The following is a 20601-nucleotide window of genomic DNA, read 5'->3' as shown; positions in this document are numbered from 1 at the left end:
ACACGTGTCACCACTACCCTGCCATTTCCATTGTCTTTCTCACATGTCCTTTCCTGGGTACTTTCCTCATAGGCCCCCCATCTTTTAAAAGGGTACTTTCGTCATTTACTATTGGGTTTTATATTGCTTTCAGTTGCCCCTTGTGGCTAGGAATTATACAACACACACCCATCTACCTTCAATGTTTTTACATTATTTATCGACATAGTTGGTTTAAACTTTATAGTTAAGTATGATAGATTGAATATATTGATGTAAATGTGCTTGACAGATTTTGTCTGAACCATTTAATATGCTTCCTTGTTTTCATAAAATTTTGGTTAACTGTTAATTTTTGTATGTCAAATATTTTTCTGAATTGCTTGGTGTTTCTATGAACGTTATAGGTAAGTTATTTATTTATTTATTTATTTTTATATGTTTTTGTTTTAATTTATGTGTTATTTAGATTTTTTATATTGATATATGTTTGTTAAAACTCTAATTTGTAGTTCAAAACTGAAGTCTTTATTTATATCAAAATGTTTGTAAAAAGGAGTTATAAGTTTTTTAAATGGTATAAAATGACAAAACTCTTCTAAAAAAAATACTTGAACTAGCTTTTGAATTAGATGGTCTTTTGTTTGAAATAAAAGTTTAAATTTTCTACGTTAAAACAAAAAAATTATTGAATTCAAAATTTTTCATAAAATATATAAGCTCCTAAAAGCTTTTAAAACTCGTTGTCGAATTAACATACCATAAGTAGATGCTTTCTAATTTAAACAAAAGTGATGCAATAAATGGTAAATTTAGAGAAAAAAAATAACCATATTGAAATATATAAATAAGTAGAAGACTAAATGTTATATCTATAGGTAAAATATATTTCAGGCAAATCACAATATCATCAAAGTAAGTGAAGATGATATCCAAGCATAAATGGTTTACAAGGACAAAATGAAATCTAAGTATTGTGTTAGAAATATGAAATCTAAGTATTGTGTTACAAATATGAACTAGTTTGTGTATATCAAACTTGTACAAGAATCAATAATAACAATATATTTGTTAAAATTGACATTTAAAAAAAAAAAAAAAAAAAAAAAAAAACAATAACTAGCTTTCATTTACTTTTTCCCTTTTAAAACTAGCATTGGATTGAGTACTCTTTACACTTTAGTATTAGGTTGAGTTTTTTTATTTAAGCATCTGGAGAATAAAGCATAATGATTACATACATAAATTAATATCTAATGGCAGTTCACATAAATAATATAATATATAATAAATATACACAAGTGATCTTGCGCTATAATTTCGATCGTTTTAATGATTGAAGAACAAATCCGATTCATTCTAATTTTCTTTTTGTTGTATTTTTTTAGATATTATTTTATAAAATGATGTTTCATCAATTGATGCTTATATCATGAAGCTAGCTTGGTGAAGAGAGCCTAACAGATAATTTAATCTTATATGTTCTGTGGGATACATCGTAGAATAGTATATGGTAAACATGGTAGATTACTAGATTATATAGATGTGTGATTTTACTACAAAAAATGAATTTTTTTTGAAGAAGTTAGTGTAAATTGAATTACATTTTATAATACACTATAAAAGATTAATGAACACAATTCATTTGGTGAACCACTCTACATACTTGTGTTTGGTTCTATATTGTTCTTTATAATTTGTGTAGATGTTTGTGCATTTATATATTGTATTCACGATTAAGAATATTATATGAGACTATTTTGTATGTTCATAAAACATCGTGTCCTTGTTTGTGATATTTTATGTGTTCACAAGTTTTGATTTCAACTACTAAAGTAAAATATGCACTTGGATTTGGTTAAACTATCTGCAATATGATGGTTAGTAGCTGGACTAGATGTTGGAGATTTTATTTGAATATAATTTAAAAAAAAAAAAAAAAAGGTTTCAAAGTTTTAAAATATATAAAATTACATAAAAAAGACATTTAGGATAATAATTATTAAGAGTAATCAAGTAAATTTGTTATTGTTTTTTAATTTTTTGTTTAAAATAAAAATTTTAAATTTCTAACCCCTATTTAACCCCTTCAAAAATTCCTAACTCCTTTGGTTAAAAAGTTCCTTAAGGACTCATCTAATCAATTGAGAAGGGAAAGGGAAGACACAGCAGCAATCTGTCAAACTTGAAGGGGACAATTTGAAAAATCTGTCTTCTCCACTCCTGCATCTATTTCCTTTTCCCCTTTCGATGATTCTCTTCTCGATTTGCTCCATTACTTCTCCCCAATTTATAATCTCCTCCTTCCTCCTACTGTTTCCGGCGATTGCTTCTTTCACTATTTCCAGTTGAATCAATTCGTTGGCCTGTGATTCATTTGTGAGGAGTAATTCAATTTTTAAGCTCAAAATCAGTGCAATAGTGAACAAGATGCGGATTATAACAACCTTTTTCCATCCAGGTTTCTTTAAATCGGATCATCGGGTACTTGAATCTTATTTTGATGAATGAGTTGTGTAGGAGTTGAGAATCTGATTTGTGTCGATTATGGGCGAAAGAACAAACAATGAGATGGAGAATTTATCTTTACAGACGAAGAAGAGGTTTTCGAGAGATTTATTGCAGAGATTTATGGTGAGTAGTACCAATTTAGGAGATCCGAGAGGATCCGAACCGGATGATGAAGTAGAGCTGAATCTCGGATTGTCGTTAGGTGGAAGATTTGGTGTTGACAAGAGTAATAGCTCGTTGGTAAGGTCGTCTTCCATTGCTGCGATTTTGCCGGTGGTAAGGGACGACGACGACGTTTTGGGGGTTAGACAAGGGGGAACCGGAACAGGTCATGGTGGGGCTTATTCAAATTTGATTAGAACGGCGTCGTTGCCGTTGGAGTCGGAGGAGTGGAGAAAGAGGAAGGAGCTCCAGAGCTTGAAGAGGCTCGCGGCGAAGCGACGGCGGTCGGAGAAGCAGAGGAATCTGACCAAGGTTGAGCGGGAGGAATATGTAGCAGCTATAGGAAAAGGACCATCACCATCGTTGGGATCTGGTCACTGGGATTTTGGTGTCGCGACAAACACTGCCACATCCGACGGCAGCGGCGGAGGGCTCGCTCCACCGTCGTTGCCGGGATCGGTGGAATCACAAACTTCAAGCAAATCGGAATTCGAGAGCAGGCATCTTCAAGGTAATAATTAATTAATCTATCTATCTCTACCATTTTTATTCCATCAACAACAAAAAAAAAAAAAAAAAAAAAAAAAAAAACTTACCGTTATAATTATCGTTTCAGGATCCAGTAACGAAAGCGAAACTAGCCAACCAAGCAATCAGGACGGGAGCAGTTCATCGAGGTCGAAAATGGCGGATCCTGCACTCCGAGTTTCGAGACCCAAAACAGAAAATCCATCAAATAACAACAAGGGGAAAGAGCTCGGAATGAATACATTCGACATGCCATGTGTGTTCACGCAAGGAGACAGCCCTAGTGGCAGAAGAATCGAAGGAATCCTGTATAAATACGGGAAAGGTGAAGAAGTGAAAATAATGTGTGTTTGTCACGGCAGTTTTCTGTCGCCGGCGGAGTTTGTGAAGCATGCCGGTGGGACAGATGTCGTACATCCATTGAAACACATAGTTGTAAACCCTAATTCTTCTTACTTGTAATCCTGTGTTTTATCATAAACCCTAATTATTCTTACCTGTTCTTTGTTTTTCTAGTCTTTTATCAAACTCTGTATTTAAGATGCTAATCTCTCGTAATTTGTCTCGATTTTGGTTTAAACTTTAGACCCAATACTCACATTATCATCATCATTATCATTATCAATCAGCCATAGCACAATTAGGCTTCTACTGTGTGAAAAAACACTACAAAAAATGTGAAAAAGATTGAAATCAAAGCATCATGCTAAATTTACTTCGTCGCAGCAATGGCAAGAACATGACCATGAACGAAGCCGAGGCCCCTTTTTAGAAGCTGATGGCTTCTTGGGCCCACTTCCTTCCGTACTACAAATGCAAACAACCAATTTTCAACATAACCCTTCTTTTTATACAATTAAACAAGAAAAAAAAATGGATTTTATAAAAAATGTTAAAAAAAAAAAAAACTTACGAATGAGACGAAGAAACTTTTTTTGGTTTACAAATGGAACACGACATGTTTTTCCAGCATCCATTCCAACACGACCACTTTGAGATGTTACATTTACAAGACCACCATAACTTTTTTCTGAAACAAAATTAAGATGCTAAATAGATGAAAAACAAAAGTAAGTTGTTATTATTTTTTGCTAAGAGATATATAAAAACATACTTAGGTTTGGTGGTGGTGTGTTTGGTGGGCTCATTGGATATGTGATTGTTAAAAGGAGATGGCTGCCATTGATGACCTTCAGGAGGAGCTCCTTCTTCTGCAGGACGTTCAACTTGAGTTTTCCACCTAACAACTTTTTGAGGCTCATCTAATTTAGATGTGGTTTCAATTTTCAAACTTTCAAAATCACTTTCCACATTTATTGGACCAGAAAATGTTGTTAAATCATCGGATTTCACTGATTCCCCGGATTGGAATATGTCATTGTCATGTGTTAAACTATTGGTTATGTGAATGCTGAAAAGGGATTCGTTGGAAACAGAACTCCATTCCGATTCCGATGATGATGATGATGATGATGCGTCCTGGAATTCAAAATCTTCGGGTCTTTCCATTAATTGGATTGGAGGTGATTGTGTGGGTGACAAACTACGGAATGTTGATTCCCGTGTGAGGTTTGAAGCTGACGATGAACGATTGTTAAGCTCCTCTGGATCCATTTGGGTGGTTGAATGTACTTTAAAAAAAAGCTTTGATTTAAGATGTGGAAAAGGAGGGATTATAGAACTTCTTGTGCAAAGATTATCATCATTATTCAGATCAGATCGGCATCAGAAATTCCTCCTTTTCCACAATGATGCTCTGGATCCCCCTAGAAATTAAACATGACAAGCTAAAAATAAGTTTTCCCCTTATTAGTTATAAAAATATAAGATGTATTTTTCTTGCATAAATAGTAAAAAGAATGTATGACAAACTGACAATATCATTGGATACAACACAAGTACAGAATCCCATCTAGGATCAAAGAAGTAATTTTGAAGTAAATTTGTCATTTCTATTACCAATGATCAAGTTGCAGTGATAATAAATAGATAGCCATGGAATTCAATTCATTACAACCTATTTCCGGCATATTCAAGTGGCATCACAGTATGGTATTGGTTAGGTTATTTAATTTCATCATCATCATCATCAGAATTCAGAAGCTGGAATCATGAAACAATTGTCCTACATGAATTTCATTAATACCAGATAAATTACAGCATTAGAAAATCGGAAAAATGCAACTCATCTGGAGCTGGGCATCAAAATTCAACCAAATTCTCTCAAATTTCACAACAAAAACCGCACGCTATCAATCTAAATCGTATACAAAAACTTATATATATGCGCCAATTTGTTTAAAGTCTAATTAGAATACATATAACGATAATGTGACTTGGGAAATTACCTCAAGTGGAGCTGCCAATCGAATACAATTTCCTGAAATATTGCCCCCTTTGTATTGTATTGTACGGGGGTTGGCGAAAAGAGGAAAAAAATTAGGGTTTTTAGGGTTTGATAACATTCAAGATCGAAAAGTATAGCGATAATTTCGTGAGTTTTTTTTTTTTTTTTTAATTTTTTTTTTTTAATTTTTTTTTTTTTTTTTTTTTTTTACAGCAACAGATTTCAATATTGATCCCCAACTTCTTTTGACTTCCCATTCGCGCCATTATTGTGCAAACGCCTTTTAGTCACGCCCTTTGCACGTGGCTAAATGTTGAAGCCTACTCATCCGTTTTACCTAAACCAAGTTTTTTATTTTTTTAAAGGGAAAAATAATATCCTATTTTTTTCTTAGGTTTTTTAAGGGTTCTAAAATGTTGCTTCATTATGTCATGTCATAGCTTCAAAAGTTATATTTGATTTAACAAAACTTGTGTACGATCAATCGGAGCCAATAACTAGACCCGAAAATACCATATTGTTATCTGACATTGTTATATGTTAGAACCGCATGCTAGTGATAGGATAGGGATCTTCAGGTTTTGCATGATAGAGTTGCCTGAATATATGATTCATGATAGCCTAGGGTTCTTCTCTAATGGAATTGACATCATTACTATAGTTGCTTAGAGTATGCATCATGGTTATACATCTTTAAGATCTTATACCCTGAGAATGTTTGGTTTCCTTTTATTTCCCGTTATTGTTTGATGAAGAGCTTAGGGTAGGATCAGATATTCGAATGACTATAGGGTCCAGCGCTATGTATGTCTAGCATACACGAGTGTTGCAGGGTTGGTGGAAGTTTCATGGATGAGTTGTGTGGGGTCAGTCAGACAGTTTTTGAGATATATATAACAGTCCTCTAGGGTGTGAGGAATCAACATATGAGTACTCTAGAAAGTATTGTTGGGGTGTTGTGATGACTCTCTGAGACAACTACAGGTAGGTGTGGAAGGTAGTATGGGCCCATACTACTGAAAGCACAGGACTCGTACGCATAACAGAGAATTCACAACCCCTTGGGCTTTGTTGGGAGTTGCTTCCCTGTTATAATATGCGTGTTATCTGATATCTTCCTGTTTTTTTTCATTATGGTGACTATGTATCGAGTTGAGGCAGGATCTGGATCTGGATCAGGATCAGGAGCGGGTCGTTAGGGTGAGTCGGCTGCGTTGGATGACAGGATCAGGGAGATACAGCAGGAGGAGGTTGTTTCTTGGTTCCAATTTCAGTTGCTAGATATGTTTGGGTCTATCAAGACTATCACGGTTGAGTACTTTGATGAGCGTTATGATGTGTTGTCTGAGACTGTTGTTGCTGCAGCCTTTACGGCTGGAGGGGTTGGATCGGGTCGGGATTTTCAGTATCAGGACTTCGACAATACGAAGCCACTGACTTTTGATGGGGTGCAGGACCCGATCATCGCCATGAGTTGGCTATCTGATGTTGAGGGATGTTTCTTCACTTGTTTGTGCCATGCAGACCAGAAGGTCAGATGTGCTTTGAACCTTCTGAGGACCGGAGAAAAGGATTGGTGAAGGCTCGCTACCAGTTCCTATTTTGGTGAGCAGAGAGTTGCCGTGACTTGGGAACAATTTTCTAAGATGTTCCGCTCCCAATATGTGCCGATGGTGGAACAAGAGAAGTTGGCCTAGGAGTATCTAGACTTGAGGCAGGGTTTTGAGACGGTGACATAGATCAACAAGATGTTCACGGAGAGGGCTATGTTCTCCCATGAGTTTTGTTGCATCTGAGCAGGCTCAGATGACCCGTTATTTGAGCATGCTCAAGACGGAGATCAGGCATTTTGTTTCTACTCAGCACTATAGTTCATTGATAGAGATGCAGGAGGCCGCCAGGCGGTGTGAGATTGAGATTGATTTGTATACGAGGTAGTCGAGATCGGCCCCGGTGCAGTCACAACCTGTGTAGAAGCGATTTAGCGTCGTTGATTCTAGTTCGGGGAGTTAGAGGGGGCGCACTTACGGGAAGTGCGGCAAGGTGCATGATGGGGGTTGTCGATCTTCTTCGGGTTGCCACAAATGTGGCAAGCAAGGCCACATTACGAGGGATTGTGTGGATTGTCGGCAGCAGACTCCGGCTTCTGGCGTCAGACTTTGTTACCATTGTGATTAGGTGGGCCATATGAAGACCCAATGTACTTTGCTTGCTGCCAGGCCAGTGTAGGCTCTAGAGCCGGTTACTTTGAGGATCACAAATGGGAGTCATGGTAGGGCGAACCCCCCGCGGGCGCACTTTTCAGCTTACCGCCGAGGAAGCCAAAGCAGCTCCAAATGTTATGACCGGTATGTTTCTATCCTTTATCCTATTGATTATATTATGTATTATGCGTATGTTTATACCTCTATTGGGTACGTTCCAAGTGAACTCTTTGCCTACTCTAGTGTTGTTTGACTCGGGTTCGAATCCGTCTTTTGTATCTCGATCGTTCAGTAGGGAGTTTATATGCCTATTGGGAAGTTAGAGTGTCCGTTGTGAGTCTCTAGCGCCAATGAACACGGGGTGTCTGCATCATCAATATATCAAGGTTACGTTCTGGAGATTTTCGGGGTGCATTATCCGATTGATTTGATCCCTACCCCCTATGGGAATGTCTGCGTAATAGTGGGAATGGATTGACTGAACCATTTTTGGTGCTATGATTGATTGTGAGGGTCAGCGCGTGGTAGTTCGAACCCCAAGTGGGGGATAACTGGTTATCTATGGGGAGGGCATCAGGACGGGTTCAGGGTTTTGTTCTGTAGCCAGAGCTCAACAATATATTCTACACGGATGTGCGGGTTATTTGGCTTATGTAGTGGATAAACGTGTTGGGGATCAGGTTTCAATTTCAAAGGTTTCGGTGGTCAGGGAGTTTGTCGATGTATTTCCGAAGGAGTTACTCGATATGCCTCATGAGAGGTAGGTCGAGTTCAGGATTGACCTCATGCCAGGTGTGGCCCATATTTCCAAGGCGTCGCACCGTTTGGCACCGCCTTAGATGCAGGAGTTGTTATCTTAGTTGCAAAAGCTGCTAGGAAAGCAGTTCATCAGACCGAGTCGTACTCCGTGGAGAGCGTCGGTTTTATTCATCAAGAAGAAGGATGGTTCACAATGGATGTGTATTGATTACCGAGAGTTGGACAAGCTAACAGTGAAGAACCTTTATCCCCTTCCGCGGATTGATGATCTTTTTGATCATTTGCAGGGTGCAGCTTGGTTCTCCAAGATAGATCTAAGGTCCGGGCAAGTCAGGATAAGAGAGGAGGACATGAAAAAGACCGTGTTTCGGACTTGTTATAGGCATTAAGAGTTTGTGGTGATGTCATTTGGGCTCACCAATGCGTCTGTGGTATTTGCGGATTTGATAAATCGGGTATGCAAGTCAATGCTCGATCTATCAGTTATCGTGTTTATTGATGATATCCTGGCATATTCCAAGACCCGAGAGCAGAATGAGGAGAATATTTGCGAGCTTCTGGGGGTTTTTAGGCAACAAAATATTTATGCTAAGTTCTCAAAGTACGAGTTTTGGTTATGATATTTTCAGTTTCTTGGACACCTTGTTAACCAGGATGAGATATTAGTCGATCCGGCCAAGATCGAGGCGGTGATGCAGTGGGAGGTTCCGAAATCTCCCTCGTATATCAGGAGTTTCTTGGGGTTGGCATGGTAATACCAGAGATTTATTCGGGATTTCTCTAAGATTACAGTACCCCTCACTCGTTTGACTAGGAAGTGGTGGATTTCCGGTGAGGCCCTGAGCAACAGTCATCATTTGAGACCCTTGGATGGAGACTATGCGAGGCCCCCGTCTTGACCCTCTCGGAGGAAATTGAGGATTTTGTGGTTTTTTTGTGATGCATCCATCGCTAGGTTGGGAGCGGTTTCCCATGTAGAGAGAACGAGTGATAGCTTATGCTTTGTGGCAGCTGAAGTCGCATGAGACGTGATATACCACGCATGATCTTGAGTTGGGGGCTGTAGTTTTGGCCCTCAAGATTTGGAGGCACTATCTTTATGCGGTCCGCTGTACTATTTACACGGATCACAAGAGATTGAGATATATTATGGATCAGCCGAACCTGAACAAGAGGTAGCGTAGGTGGCTGGATGTAGTCAAGGATTATGACTGCGAGATCCTTTACCATCCGGGTAAAGCGAATGTGGTGGCAGATGCCTTGAGCCGCAAGTCGGTTGGACCTTCTAATGGGGTTTCATGCCTGAGGATATCAGTGGATTCTCCACTTGTAGGATTGATTAGGGAGGCTCAGTCCGAGGGTGTTCGGGAAAAGAATTGGAAGATTCAGGGGATCAAGGGTGAGATCACCAGATTTGTTCCAGATAGTCGTGGTTTGTTGACCCATTGTGGTCGGGTATGGGTTCCTATGTATGATGGGGTCAGACAGATTGTGTTAGAGGAAGCTCATAATTCTTGCTTTTCTATCCATCCGGGGGCCACCAAGATGTATCAGGATCTGAGATTGAGATACCGGTGGGCGTGTATGAAGAGGGAGATCGCCTGGTATGTGGAGAGGTGCTTGACCTGCAGGATGGTCAAGGCCGAGCATCAGAGGCCGTATGGCAAGCTGCAGCCTCTGGAGGTTCCAATGTGGAAATGAAAGTAGATTTTGTTGGATTTCATCACTAAGTTGCCGAAGACGGCAAAGGGTTTTGATGCTATTTTGGTCATCGTGGTTCGATTGTCCAAGAGTGCCAATTTCCTGGCAATTCGGGAGACTTCTTCGGTGGAGAAGTTGGTCGATGTGTATATTCGCGAGATCGTTGCTCACCATGGGGTTCTGGTCTCTATTGTTTGATATCATAATGTTCGATTCACCTCTCGTTTTTGGCAGAAGTTACATGAGGAACTGGGAACGAGGTTTCACTTCAACACAACTTATCATCTGTAGACCAATGGCAGAGTGAGTGGACGATACAAACTCTTGAGGATATGTTGTGAGCCTTTGTCATTGATTTTGGTGGGACTTGGGACTTCTACCTTCCTCTTGCAGAGTTCTCCTACAACAACAATTTTCATTCCAGCATTGGTGCTCCGCCTTTTGAGCTATCATAGGCGAAGATGTTGTACCCCACTCTGTTGGGCGCGAGGTTGGTTACTGGGTTATGGGACGGACCGAGGTGGTCCTTCAAACTACATAGATGATTCAACATATCAGACAGACATTGTAGACTGCACAAAGTCGGCAGAAGAGCAATGCTGACCGGTGCCAATTCGAGTTGGAGTTTCAGGTGCGTCACATGGTGTTACTAAAGGTCTCACCTTGGAAATGTATGATTCGCTTCAGGAAGAGGCGAAAATTAGGTCCCCAATATATTGGGCTATTCCAGATTATTGTCAGGGTTGGCAAGGTCGCCTAAATATTGGATCATCCTGAGGAGCCCAGTCAGATCCATAACACTTTCCATGTTTTGAAGCTGCGAAGTGCTTATTGGATGAGGATGTGGTTGTGTCATTGGATGATATTTTGGTTGATGAGTGCCTGAAGTATGTTGAGATACCAGTAGCTATTCTGGAGAGGAAAGTAAAGATTTTGCAAAGCAAGGAAGTACCTTTGGTAAAGGTTCGATGGCAGCATCGGAGGGGCTCCGAGTGGACCTGGGAGCCGGAGGTTGAGATGCGGAAGCATTAGATAAATTTGTTTGTTGCATCAGACTTCGAGGACGAAGTCTAGATCAAGTGGGGGAGAGTTGTAACATCCCAGGTCTCAGGTATTTTTCAAATCTTTCCCTTGGTTTTTAAATATGTCATTTTTGGGTCCTTAGATTATAAAGATGTAGCCTAAGAAGCCCTAGTAGCAAAATGGTAATTTTGGGAGCAGAAGTAGTATGTTGGGCATACATGTGAGTACGTTGGGCGAATACATATGTATGCTGGGCGTACTAATGTCCGGATGAAACTCTAACTTTTAGGGTTTGAGGAGTATTTAAACACCTTTATGGATCATTTAGCCTCACCCTTTCTTCCTCCAAGTCCTTGAGTCATTCTTAGAAAACCCTAACCCCATAAGAGTGTGTTTTAAGCTTAAAGTGTGTTATTTGTGTGCTTAAAGGAGAAGGAAGTGCATCAAGGAGTCTAGAAGGGAAAGCAAGCTTATGCATCTTGGATTATCATCTTCTTGGGAAGCTCCATAAGGTAAAAAGTTGCTACCTTTATGCTTGGTTTGCTTAGATCTCATCTTAGTAGCTTTATGTTGTTCTTTTGTCCCAAAAAGTCCCATTGTTTTGCATGTTTGGTTTTGGACGTTTTGGGCTGTCCTTTCAGACCCTAGGAAGGGTTCTAATCCATAAAAATGAGTTCCCTTTAGCTAGTTTGGCTATGTGCATCTTATGGAAGGTCTTAATGGATTAAGATCATGTATTAAGGACTTTTTGGACGTCTAAAGTCATAAAGTTGGAGACTTTATGACTCTGAGGTGCATTTGGACCATGGATCTGAAGTTTGGGCTTAAGTGCTTAAGCCATTAAGCACTTATGGAGATTTTGGACTCTGCGAGGGTGTGCCCCGCGCAAGGAGAAGTACGCCCCGCGTACTCGGTCAGCCACCCTGTTGTGGGTCAAAGTGAGGCAATGTACGCCCAATATACCAAAGGAGTACACCCAACATAAGCCTTCTGTTGGATTTCAGACTTTAGGCTTCGAGTTTTGGGCTACCTTTTGGGCTTGAATACTTGGTCCCTTATTGGTCTATCTTAGTATGAGTGTTTTGGGCCAAGTAAAGAGTTGGACCTTAGGATAAGGCCCAAAAAGGAATTTGGGCCCAATTTGGAAAATTGGGCCAATGTTGGGTCTTGTATAATTCATGGCTTTTTGGATCAAGAATTGGGCCTGGATCTTGGCCCAATTATGAAAAGGGTCAAATGGACATTTCCCTAAGTTCGAATCATTAGGCAAGGGCAGTGATTCAATTATTAATTGGATGTTTATTTGTGGTGATAGTTCAGGATTTTAGTGGGCCAGCGGTAGGAGGTTTTCTGTGCGATTCATTTGTGTGAGGTGAGTTTTTCCTCACTGTACCTTCGGGTCGAAGGCACCAATGTCAACCCTTAGATTGATATCATGTTGTGTATGTTATGCTATAGTGATCTGTTAGATCAATATCCTAGTAGATAGGATGATGCTATTGTTGGGTTTTGAGCATTCTAACACTCCTATGGTGTACATGCAACCCAATAAACCTTGGATCTATGTTTTCTCTATTATACATGCAAATAAGAACTTTCCAAGGCTTTAATCCTAACTAACATACTATGAGGCAATTATACTACAAAGACTAGTTAGATGACATACCTTTTGGTGTAGCTTGATGTCTTCAAGCTTTAAGAGCTTAGCCCCAATAATGTGGAAACCTCAAGTGGAATCACAAATCACCAAAACACCTTGGAATAACCTTGAGAATAAGGATACTTTGGTTCTCTCTAGTGAAATCGGCTAGCCCCCTTAGTGTACCCACACTAGTCCCAATTTCACCAACCAAGGACATCTTTATATAGTGTGGAGACTAGGGTTAAACCCATGACCTTTCATTTCATATGATCCATGGGTTAAACACTCCATGGACTATCCATGAAGGCTTAGCCCAACCGAAATGAACTTGGCCCATTCCATATATATAAGAGTCCATATTTAATTAGTTCATTTTGACCACTTAATTAATTCTAAATTAAGTCTTGATCAATACTAATTAAATAATATGATTCCATATTAATATATTAGAACTTATAATATATTAATATAAATCATAAATATACTATTCTCAAAAGACTATCCATATAAATTGCATCAGTGAAGTGCAACCCAAATGGACCATGTCGGGTCGGGTCAAGTACATACCAAATATAGTTATGGACTTAGCCATTAATCCAACAGTCTCCCACTTGGATAAGTCTAAAACTATTATTGAGTATGACTTCAAAACCTAACTGGCAATCGTAGCTCTTAAAGCCGTTGTCGAACTCTGATATTTGTTAATGACCTGTCCATTAGATAAGGGATCATATATTCCTCCATTCTAGATATCATATGGACTGAGACATGGATTATGATCATTCTCTCTGTCCATTTGTTGTTTCTCGATTTCCGATTTATGACGACTGACTGATTGAACAAATCAAATCAGTCTTGGCTTGGCCAAGCACTCACATGTGTCATCATTAAATCATCGAGGGGCCCACATATATCGCTTTTATCCCGAAGGTAAAAGGAATGGATAAACTTTGACTCATATGGCTTGTTCTACTACTTGTTGAATCATACACAAAGGCACGTTTTATAGCATCGAGTTACCGAATGTGGTTTCGTGCAATCAATGTACAACCAACTCGTAGTAACAACTCATATCTCTAGGTTTGAAGAATATAAGATATTATCATCTCATGATAAAATCCATGAAGTGATTCAAATGAGCGCGGGTTGAATCCAATACTCAGAACTTATGAGCACTCATGAGTGTTGTAGCACAACTTTGTCCACCAACTTGGACCTTTACAAGCCAACCCATGACAGTCTTGATTCATATCTACTTCCAACATATGACCGACTGTGGATGGTTTGAATAACTTAGTCATTCCGAAAGAATAACCTAGTTATTATGGACGTCAAAACATGCAAAGTGAGACACAAGAATAAATGAATCTAATATGGTATCAAAACCTATGAATAAAAATAAAACACCTTTTATTTATCACCATACTGATTACTCATTATTCATTGTTTCGGTTTTATCAACTTTATACTTGAATTAAAAACACCAATTGTCCCATGCTCCAAGCATGTACACTACGTTTTTTCTAAACAATAGCTTTGCCATACACCAAGTATGCACTCTATGTTTGTCTATGATCTTTACTTTGTGAAATAAACCAATTAAACATAATTCCAATGATTCTAATTTCACACTCCCAATTCCTTGCTACAAATGCAAGAATTCCAAACTCATGTCATTTACTGAAACCTGTTAGATTCTAAACTTATATGCATTGATCCTCTTGTAATGATTATGAACAAGGTCACAAAGACTTGACAACAAACATTATAGAGCATTCCAAAGGAGATCAACTCCTTGGAAACATCCTTCTTGCATTAAGTTTTCCTAATCTTACACAGATTTATTGAACAACTTCTACCTATGGGATCATTTCCATATTCCCCTTTTGACTATCACTTCTGAACAAGAATTGTCTCTTTTCAGAATATGTCAATATGGTCCTTCCAATATTAACAATATACTTCCAACTGTCCTTGAGCAACCAATCTTTGGTAAACCTTAGATTGTCCTCGACAATTGCTTAATCACTTTAGTCATATCCAATTCTAGACATTTTCGTCCTTAATGCCCCAAGGCATTTGGAAAATTTAGAAAGGATAAATATTATAGCACATGTAATCGATCTTGTACCCAAAGTAAATGGGACACGATTCATGATGTTTCACATAAAGACATGGTTCTAGACCAGTCTTTTGCCATAATAATTTTTTTATTTGCCATATTCTCAAATTTTGACTATGAAAAGGGATGCCGTAATCATAATCGAATTTTGAGAACGAAATATATAGAATTTTATTAAGTCGAGCCAATCCAACATGAAAGTCATATATATATATATATATATATATATATATATATATATATATATATATATATATATATATATATATATATTCTTGACTAAAGGTGATTAAAGTCTCAATATAAGCTCTTTATAATGATTATAAACTCAATCTAAGCTTTTTAGAATTGAAATGAAGTATAATTTCCTCTCCCTTAATTATAGTAAAACAACTTTTTCAACCCCTACAACCTCACGAATTGAAACTTTTTGTTTTCTATAATTAACATTGCTAACTTGCAATTCTTATCATAATTATCATGCTCCCACTAACATGATGATTATTAGCATAACACTTATGCTCCCACTAGCTTTGACATGTATCCGGAAAACAGTTGGACCTCTAGAAGTCAATACTTTATTGACTTTCTTACCAAAGTTTAGATTTCTGATACTAGATTGCTTTGATAAGGCTTTATCAAAATTATACACCTTATCTTAGATAGCTCACAGGTGCGTCTAAACAATTTCAGAACTATGAAAAGGGATACCGTAATCATAGTCTCAGTTGTTTAGACCTTTTGCCATTTCTCATAAGTCAATGTTAGTGTGTCGGTTAACCACACACGCTCCACTAACGACTTTGAGAACTGCAAGTATCACAATTGCAATCTACTTAAACTCTACTTAGAAAGAATTTCCTCACCATCATTTTCATGAATCGGAAAGAAACCTTATGACACTTAGATTTTATGGTGTATGTGTTCTTATCCATGTGAATTTGTCAAACCATAATCACAAGACTAGGTTAGTAACAAATCCTAACTCATATGGATTGAACTTGTGCAATCTTAACTTCTTGCCACCTGGCAGCTCAAGGGCCATTGCTTCCAAGTTGTTATGCAACCAATTGAGAACTCTAAGAACTCATATGCAAAGCCAACTTTAACTGGAATGGGCACATAATATGTCAACACGATAGGTTATAAACCTCAAGTCGTGTGCTAGTGAATAACTTACAGGTTTTTTATTCTTGATTAGATCTTGAAATTCTTTTCAGGATCTTTAAGACTCCCACTTTCCTTTTGACATATAAATCTATCTAGCCAAATATGCAAGAAATAGTGCGGATTCTTTATCAAGATAAACACTTCACACAATTGGCCTAAGTTGGTCTTTGTTCTATCCAAAACATCACAACTTACCAATTTCAAATGTACAAGAGTAGAAAACTTTTACTCTTACATTTGACAAGTGTTTTAACCCTTTCTTTAAGATATGTCACTCAAGTTACAATCTTAGAGTATAACTCTAAGAATTGTTTTTGGAACGAAGTATGAATCATCTTCTTGATTTAACCACTTCAACAATTCATAGCTCCTCTTCTTAGCTATCAGAATGCACTTAGAGGATGAATTGTGATAAGGTCTCTTAATCATTAAGATGATCATATAACATGATACTAAAGTACTCTCCCATCTTTTCAGATTTGAGAAACTTTTATCTTTCTGCCATAATTTGATTCTTCTTATTCGTTCTGTCATACATTGAAATTATTCCAATGTTTCGGAATTATACATAAGCTTGTAAGTATAATCATATTTACTAAAACTTAGTAAATCATAACGAATAGTCTTATCCATCTTTTGTGGTGGACTTTGACATGTGCACAAGAAAGTGTGCTTGATCCCTTAGTCTGTAACGTCCCAAAATTCAAGACTAAAAATTTCTTTTAATAAAACATTACTTAAAGCAAAGTCATCAATCCAAAACATAATCAGAGTATTAATTTCCAAAACACATGTTCGTTATCAAAGTAATCATTCCCAGGCTGTCTAATCTATGGTGTGTGCCATGCGATCACCCCGAGCTCTTCCCTTCGCTACCGGAAGTACCTGAAACCAAAACTGAAAACCGTAAGCACGAAGCTTAGTGAGTTCCCCACCCTACCACATACCATGCATAACCACATACTGCATATACTGGGCCACGCCCGCTATCCTGGGCCTCGCCCTACCTCGGGCCTCACCCACTACAACGGCCCCACCGCTCCAGGCCCTGCTTGGCTTCGAGCCCCGCTCGGATACAGATCTGTTTCACTTAGGCCTCGCTTGTCACAGGGCCTCGCCCGCTAACATATAATAGCACATAAACATATCACATCACATAAGCTAAACACATACTAACGGATCTTGTCCTAAGGCCTCGCCTGTCTCTGGGCCTCGCCCTTGTCCTGCTACTGATGAGTCATGGAACCCCGTCCATACTCCTGCTGATAGTGAGGTACAGGCCCAACCCACCCTCACTCCTTCCCTAACTTGGGCCTTGCCCCTGATCTGCTGCTAATGAGATGTAGAACACCATCCACACTCTGCTATTGGTGAGTTACGGGACCTCGCCCACACTCACCTCCCTACCAGGCACATACAAGTATCACATAGACAACAAGTATAAACTATCACATAAACCATTCCTTAGGCACCCGCCCGCTATCATTGGACCTCGTCCTGAATATCATACTAGCATATTGTGCCTAGGGCTAACCCCCGGGTCTTCTACTCATAACTACATGGGTCGGCATTATGGCCGTAGACCCATTCACACAAAAGGGAAACTCACCTGCACTTGCTAAACTTGCTAATAGCCCCTCTAGTTGTTTCCCGGCAACTTCCTGAACTCCTGCTCCACTAGCTCCCCGAGCTACCAATATCAATGCAACACTTAGTCTAACTGACCCCCGAAAGTCAACCCAGTCAACGCTGGTCAAAGTCAAAGTCCTGGTTAAGGTCAACCTTCCAGGTCAACCCTACTCGCCGAGTCAACCTACTGACTCGCCGAGTTCATATGCTCAGAGTCCTTCCATTCGCGACTCGACTCGCCGAGTCAGTCCATGGCTCGCCGGGTCTACCGATTTTCGAGTCCTACCCTATTCGACTCACCGAGTCTCCACTCGAATCACTGATTCGAGTCTCAACTCGAAGGGTTTGGGGTTTCGCGACTTGACTCGCCGAGTCCAAGAACAGACTCGCCGAGTACAAGGCAATCTTCATCCGACTCGACGAGTTATTCATCCCACTCATCGAGTTGCTCCTAATCTTCATGCTACTCGTCGAGTCCACTCAAAGGACTCACCGAGTCCATTCAGATCTTCATACATGCAGAGGACTTTTGAGTCATGCATGGACTCGAAACTATAGATCTACCCTTCCCAAGCCTATTCCTCACGTAAAGTTGCAAACTTTACGTGTAGAGAAGGAGATCTAGGCTAAATACACCATAAACTAGGGTTTAAGGCAAGGAGGCTCCATAATCAGCTCAAGGGCAGTTACTTTATGCTTCACTAGGCTAAAGTGTGCTTAGATCCGAAGTAGCAACTTCATATCTGGCTTCTAACTCAAATGGATAACTAATCATGGCTAAAAAGCCCCAAAACTCACAACTAGAATAGATCTAAATGAAGGAAACGACTTAGTGCCTTCAATAACTCAGAAAGGTTCCACAAACTCAAAATCTAAGGCCAATCCTTGAAGCTTCAATGATTCCCCTCTTTCTTCTTTCTTCAAATCGCCCAAAAATGGCTTGGAAGCTTGAATGAGCAACAATGGGGCTTAGGGTTCGGTGTTCTGGGTGAAAGAGGCAGTAAAGGAACCCTAGGGGAGAGAATGAGACGTTTAAATAGGCTCCTAGTCCCGGATTTAGGGTTTTCCTCGTTCAGACCAGACTCGCTGAGTCTCCTTGGCCGACTCGCCGAGTCGGTCACTTACTCCTTGACCCAGATCCCGCTCGGACTCACCGAGTTCCTCCTTGGACTCGACGAGTCGTCCCTTAAACTTAGGGTTTCCTTTCCTTTCTTGGCCTTCCTGACTTTGGGTGTTACATAGTCCTTCTCTTGAGTCACATATACATGTGAATACGGAACTAGTCTTAATTTTCCAAAGTTGAAAATTCTCACACATCACACTCAACACCTTGTATGATTCCAAGTTTCGGTCCAATTGAAACTTGGGTGCTGAGAATATTTCCTTATTTGGTAAATTTAGACACTACCACAAATGAAAGAATCAAATTCATATTTCCAATATTGCTATAAATATACAAACATCAAGTTTTCATGAATGCCATTGTAAGGAGATAAAAATAAAGTAAAACAAAGTTTTATTTATTTTAAAATGCGGAAAAAACTTTTTCCTTACAATGTAACTTGAAATGAAAACTATGCTATTACATGTTTCCTAGCAATCTATCATAACTCCTAAGAGTAGCTCATGAATCCGATCTTCAATCAAGCGATAGAAATCCATCTTCGCGGTCATATTCAACATATTCTTTCTTTAAGTTTCTTTTTTTTTCTTTGATTCTTATAACATCACCGTGCGACTCAGTCACATTATGTAATAAGAATCTCAGAATAGAAACTTAATAGAGTTTGATACTGGACTTTACCTGAAGTATAGTCAAACTTTATGACTTTACCAGCCTTATGATCTTTCAGGTAAATTTGGCAGCTTCGCAACCAATGCCCTTTCCTTTTGGCAATAGAACCATATGGAACCTTTGGGAATGGTACATGGGATAATCTCAGACTTAGTCTTTCTCTTTACCATTTGGTCAACTGAGTTGACTATGGCTGATCCCTTTCCATTGGGAAGAGAATGCTTTTTCTGGATTTCCAGTGTCACCATTGTCAATGTCCATAAAGTTTTGGGAAGTCGATCTTCTAATCAAATTTGCTTTAATAGCCTTCCAAATCGTTGCTGATTCAGCAGTACCAAGCAAATAGATAAGATCATTAATGCTCTTGTCATAGTCTGTTTCATAGGAGTCCCAAAGGAACTCACTATGTGACTTAGAAAGTAATTGAACCACTAACTTTCGTAAGACTTTGACACCCAACTCTCCTGGCTTTTCAGTATGTGACTTCATCTCCAAGATGTGATCACACCTAGACCTTGCCTTGCCAATAGGGCTTGAGTGACCTTGAACTTGTGGGTTAGGGAGAATAATTGGAGGAGGTGGATGAGGTGAAGTTCCAAGAGATTTAGGAAGATCATAAATGTCTGAACTAGACATCTTTTGGGAGATATTCAAGATAGTTGATTTAAAGTCCTTAATATAACACCCAATATGAAATATTAAGGCTAGGACCCAACAAACTATTTTATAACCTGGAAGAGGGATGCTGTAATCCAAGCTATAAAATATTTGAGGGTAGGTGAATGACGATTCACCAATTTCCACCAAGATAAACGAAATGTATTGTTAGGTTTTAATTGGTTTTGAAACTCCTAGTTCTTTTGAGATTCATTGAACTTTTCAATGGCATGTTTCAATCTCGAGTGTGCCCTTCAGGTTTTGTGACTGGGATGCCGAGGATCACAAAACAAGGTGTGAAGTAACCATGCAAATTACTTCGTACCCTTAAGTGTTTACCCCTCAATCGATGTGCCAGTTAACTACACACGC

The 20601-nt window shown here is 39.0% G+C and overlaps 2 protein-coding genes across 2 annotated transcripts; one reads left to right on the top strand and one right to left on the bottom strand.

The window, feature by feature from the left end:
- The first annotated feature begins 2168 nt into the window (after nt 1-2168).
- Nucleotides 2169-3678, top strand: LOC145101128 (ninja-family protein AFP3-like). The gene is made up of 2 exons (XM_079038292.1): nt 2169-3163; nt 3269-3678. The coding sequence occupies exons 1-2, from the start codon at nt 2527-2529 to the stop codon at nt 3640-3642; spliced, it is 1011 nt and encodes a 336-aa protein (XP_078894418.1). The 5' UTR covers nt 2169-2526; the 3' UTR covers nt 3643-3678.
- Nucleotides 3679-3748: 70 nt separating this feature from the next.
- On the bottom strand, nt 3749-5660 carry LOC145101129 (uncharacterized). Its single transcript, XM_079038293.1, has 4 exons — nt 5529-5660; nt 4295-4946; nt 4094-4210; nt 3749-3987 (listed from the first exon to the last, which is right to left on the bottom strand). The coding sequence occupies exons 2-4, from the start codon at nt 4792-4794 to the stop codon at nt 3882-3884; spliced, it is 723 nt and encodes a 240-aa protein (XP_078894419.1). The 5' UTR covers nt 4795-4946; nt 5529-5660; the 3' UTR covers nt 3749-3881.
- Nucleotides 5661-20601: the final 14941 nt, after the last annotated feature.

The sequence above is a fragment of the Lactuca serriola genome, chromosome 4 (genome assembly GCF_051521515.1).
Source record: "Lactuca serriola cultivar US96UC23 chromosome 4, Lser_US96UC23_V15, whole genome shotgun sequence".
NCBI lineage: Eukaryota > Viridiplantae > Streptophyta > Magnoliopsida > Asterales > Asteraceae > Lactuca > Lactuca serriola.
Note: the sequence above shows the minus strand (reverse complement) of the source record. Positions and strands in the feature narration are given on the sequence as shown.

What these genes read in the sequence shown, in the direction of transcription:
- LOC145101128 (XM_079038292.1), top strand. Translation starts at nt 2,527, where the DNA reads ATGGGCGAAAGAACAAACAATGAGATGGAGAATTTATCTTTACAGACG. An exon ending in CGAGAGCAGGCATCTTCAAG is followed by an intron (nt 3,164 to 3,268) that starts GTAATAATTAAT and finishes TTATCGTTTCAG; the next exon opens with GATCCAGTAACGAAAGCGAA.
- LOC145101129 (XM_079038293.1), bottom strand. Translation starts at nt 4,794, where the DNA reads ATGGATCCAGAGGAGCTTAACAATCGTTCATCGTCAGCTTCAAACCTC. An exon ending in CACACCACCACCAAACCTAA is followed by an intron (nt 4,211 to 4,294) that starts GTATGTTTTTAT and finishes ATTTTGTTTCAG; the next exon opens with AAAAAAGTTATGGTGGTCTT. An exon ending in AAAGTTTCTTCGTCTCATTC is followed by an intron (nt 3,988 to 4,093) that starts GTAAGTTTTTTT and finishes TTGCATTTGTAG; the next exon opens with TACGGAAGGAAGTGGGCCCA.